This window comes from Dipodomys ordii, unplaced genomic scaffold, assembly GCF_000151885.1.
Source record: "Dipodomys ordii isolate 6190 unplaced genomic scaffold, Dord_2.0 Scaffold33, whole genome shotgun sequence".
In the NCBI taxonomy this organism is placed as follows: Eukaryota; Metazoa; Chordata; class Mammalia; order Rodentia; family Heteromyidae; genus Dipodomys; species Dipodomys ordii.
Window position 1 is genome coordinate 7,294,643 of NW_012267249.1, and position 3,608 is coordinate 7,298,250.

General features: G+C 49.6%; 1 protein-coding gene across 1 annotated transcript in view; it reads right to left on the reverse strand.

Moving 5' to 3' along the window:
- Nucleotides 1-1,175: 1,175 nt before the first annotated feature.
- The window catches only part of Pomgnt1 (protein O-linked mannose N-acetylglucosaminyltransferase 1 (beta 1,2-)), a 14,329-nt gene continuing 11,896 nt past the window's right edge, over nt 1,176-3,608 (reverse strand). Inside the window, exons 17-21 of the mRNA XM_013016968.1 lie at nt 3,040-3,104; nt 2,786-2,830; nt 2,275-2,410; nt 1,943-2,052; nt 1,176-1,855 (exon numbers count right to left, since the gene is read on the reverse strand). Of these exons, the coding sequence (XP_012872422.1) occupies nt 1,768-1,855; nt 1,943-2,052; nt 2,275-2,410; nt 2,786-2,830; nt 3,040-3,104 (444 nt within the window). The 3' untranslated portion in view covers nt 1,176-1,767. The remainder of the gene's footprint in view (nt 1,856-1,942; nt 2,053-2,274; nt 2,411-2,785; nt 2,831-3,039; nt 3,105-3,608) is intronic.

A 3,608-nucleotide genomic window follows, 5' to 3' on the forward strand; every position in this document is an offset into this window, starting at 1 on the left:
TAATTCGAGCTACTCAGGAAGTTGAGATCTGAGGATCGAGGTTCCAAGCCCTCCAGGACTGGCTTATCTCCAATTATCTGAAAAGTGAGAAGTGGAGGCATGCCTCAGCTGGTACAGAACTAGCCTTGAGCAAAAACCCTCTGGGACAGCGCCTACAGTTAAGTTCAAACACAATATTGGTACATCAAAAAAAAAAAAAAAGTGGGGGAGGCTGGGAAGGTGGCTCAGTGGTAGAGCGCTTGCCTTACATGCACAAGGCCCTGGGTTTGACTCCTCAGCACCACATAAACAGAAAAGGTCGGACGTGGCACTGTGGCTCAAGTGGTAGAGAGAGCTCCGAGACAGCGCCCAGGCCTAGAGTTCAAGCCCCACGACCAACCAAAAAGAGAAAAAAAGAAAAAGAAAGGAAAGAAAGAAAAAAAGGAAAGGAAATTCTATAACATTTTTCCCCCCAGTCCTGGGGCTTGAACTCAAGGCCTAGGCACTGTCTCTGAGCTTCTTTTGCTCAAGGATAGCACTCTACCACTTGAGCCACAGCACCACTTCTGGCTTTTTCTGTTTATGTGGTACTGAGGAATTGAACCCAGGGCTTCAAGCATGCTACGGAAGCATTCTACCACTAAGCCAACACTCCCAGCTCTCCATATAACATATTCTAAGGGCCATGGTCAACCTTGCTCCTTCGCTTACCTTCTGCCCATACCTAGCCCTGACTGATGCTTGCCTTGTCTCCAGCAAAATCATCTCCACACTCTCCCCTGCTGCCACGCTGTTCCTGTCTCAGCCACTCCTTGCTCACCTTCATTATGCTTACCTACTATGCTATTCCTTCTTCCACCCCAGCTATGCCTTTTGTTTCTCCTGCTCTGTCTCTGGGGACAGGTGTCTGGCCCAGACAGCAAAGCAGGACCCAGCTGAGGTTAAACAGCAGGGAAGGGCTGTGGAATGGCAGCTTGGAACTCAGCCCCGAGAAGGGTGGGACTAAAGTCGGCCAATCCTAGGGTGGAGGCTGGGGAGAAACCTTGCAGCTTGAAACTCGGGCATCCCCTGGTGGCTTCAAATGGAAGATAAACCCCATGGGAGACGGTAAGGGAAACCTCATCATCCATCTAGATAATTCTCTCCTTCACTTCTGCCCTTAACTGTCCCTAGACACATAATCGACCACAAACACATCCCCAGAGGTTTTCTCCTTTTTTAATCAATAACCACCTTATCCAGCTTTGGAAATCTGGACAAAGAGGAGGCTGAGAGGAGGCCTGGTCCAGTGTCTAAGGGTCTCTGAGTGAGTCTGTGTCAACACTTGGGCCCCAACTGGGCCTGTTGGTCAGTTGGGAACAGCAGTTTCCTGAGTAAGAAAGAGCCAGCCCCACTCTCAGGGCAGCATCCCAGTCCCAAAAGGAATCAAGGCCCACCAGGTTGAGCCTATGCCCAAGGCCCTCAGGACAGTCAATAAATAGGTTAGAGTGTCATCCAGGTCTGCGAGGAGGGGATACAAAGAGCAAGATCAGCTGCCCAGGGACCCCAAACATTCCCAGGCATTCTCCTGTCCTTCTCCAACAAGGAAGTAAATAAATAGACCTTAAACGCAGGAACAGGGGTGTTGGAGCAAGAGGAACCCTTCCCCTTGGAGTTAGTAATTAAATCTCAGGTTAAAAACAAACCAGCCCTAGCCCCTACCAGCTCTACAAAATCCTACAGGACAGGTGAAGGGCTAGCCTGCCTGGGGTACACAGTACCCAGCCTTGCAGGGGTCTGGAAGAGGCCTCATGTCTGTTCAGCAGCTCCTGGGGCTCCCTCCTCCTTTGGGGGTGGCTCCAGGAAAATTGGGGTAACCGATGGTGGCTTCTTCACTCTGGAAGATAACAGAATATATACATGTGAGATGTGGTTGCCTCCTGCTCACTAGACCAATTTCCCAGGGCAGAAAAAGGTCACTCACGAGTAGGGGGAGGCTGGGACCCCCACCACAAGAAAGTGGTTCTTCTTCCGAAATAGTCTCCACAGGCCCCGGTGGTTGCCACGCACATCCAGGTCCCAGACATGGAGGCACTGGCAGGGGTGAGACATGGGAGGAGTGGGTGAGGGAGCCATCAGCTGGGGCCACCTACAACCCACAACATGCATTTGGACAAGGAAGTTAGAAGAGGGGCTCCCAAAGTATGACAAGAAGGTTCCAAAGTTGAAGACTCCAGAAGGAAGCCCGCCCAGGTGTGGAGGGAGTGCATGAAGGATAGGAAGGATACTTCTGCGGTGGGCATTGATTTCAGGCACCTTGGCAAGCTGGGTCCAGGTGGTAAAGTCATCATCCTTCTCCATTCGGATAAAAGTCACGTAGGTGTGGCCCTCTGTGTCTGGTAGGAAGGAATCATCACAGGGGTTCTTGCTGTGGTCCAAAACCTCAGCCTCACTGCAGTGGGGGATGGAGAAGACCAAGGTGTCAATTGAGACCTGTTTAATGTTCTACTGTTCCATCCTTATTTTGTGTGTGTGTATTAGAACTGGAGTTTGAACACAGAATCTTACACTTGACAGGCAAGTGCTCTACTACTAGTCATTAGTCACGCCACCAATCCCTGAAGTCTGGGTTTTTTTTGTCTTTTCAGGTTGATTCAAACTCTAATCCTCCAGATCTCAGCCTCCTGAATAACTAGAATTATAGGTGTGAGCCACTGGCACCTGGCCTGAATTCTTAACCATATCTGAACTAGGGATACTCATTTTTGTTTTGTACAAGACCCCACAAATTATGGAGCTGTGAATGCTAGTATTTGATCTGCCATACCTGAGTAACCTGTGAATTTCCACTTCATAAGCTTCTTTCTTCAGACTAAAGGAAAAGGCAAAATGAGTTAAGGGTGGAGCAGGTTAACAATGGGTAGGGCAAGGAGTGAACATGGAAAAAGGGCACAAAAAGGCTCAGGTAAACACAGAATATCCCCAAGACTGGAAGTTACTAGATATTCCCCTCCAGTCCTCCAGTCCCCCCACTTTCCTCCCTCCCCCCTGCCCCCCCGCTGCCCTGAAGTCAGTTCCTACCTGTCCACGTTCCTAAGCTGGACACCTGGAACTGTGTTAAACTTGTGCTTCTTAAAGTAGGCTTCCTGAAGTGTGGGTGGGAAGATGAAAATACATGCTCCCTTACCCTCCACATACCTCCAAGACCCATGATCTCCTCCTAACTCTCCATCTTCCTCCCAGAGCCTTGTTAACAAGTCTTCCCAGCTTTAATTTGGATTCCCCCGTTCCTAGAGCACTCATGCCTATATGGAAGATTGGGGTATTGATCTGTGAGCTAGTTCCTGTTCCCAGGGGTTCCAGCTAGACTACAGAGCCTTACGAGGTCAGGAACCAACCCTGCAGGAGAAGATAGGCAAAGGGTCAGACTCAGGTGCAGAAAGTCATCTGAGGAGAGTGCCTCAGGAGCTTTGGTATGTGCTGTCTCTGGGGGCCTTCCCGCCTTCTAGGAAATTCCAAACTGAATCCATTCCTTTGAGCTGGGGCATCTTTTTTTAATTTTTTTTTTTTATTTTTAGTACCAGGGGTTTGAATTCAGGGCTTATCCTGGCTAGATTGGAGCTCTACCACATGAACCATGCCTCCAGTCC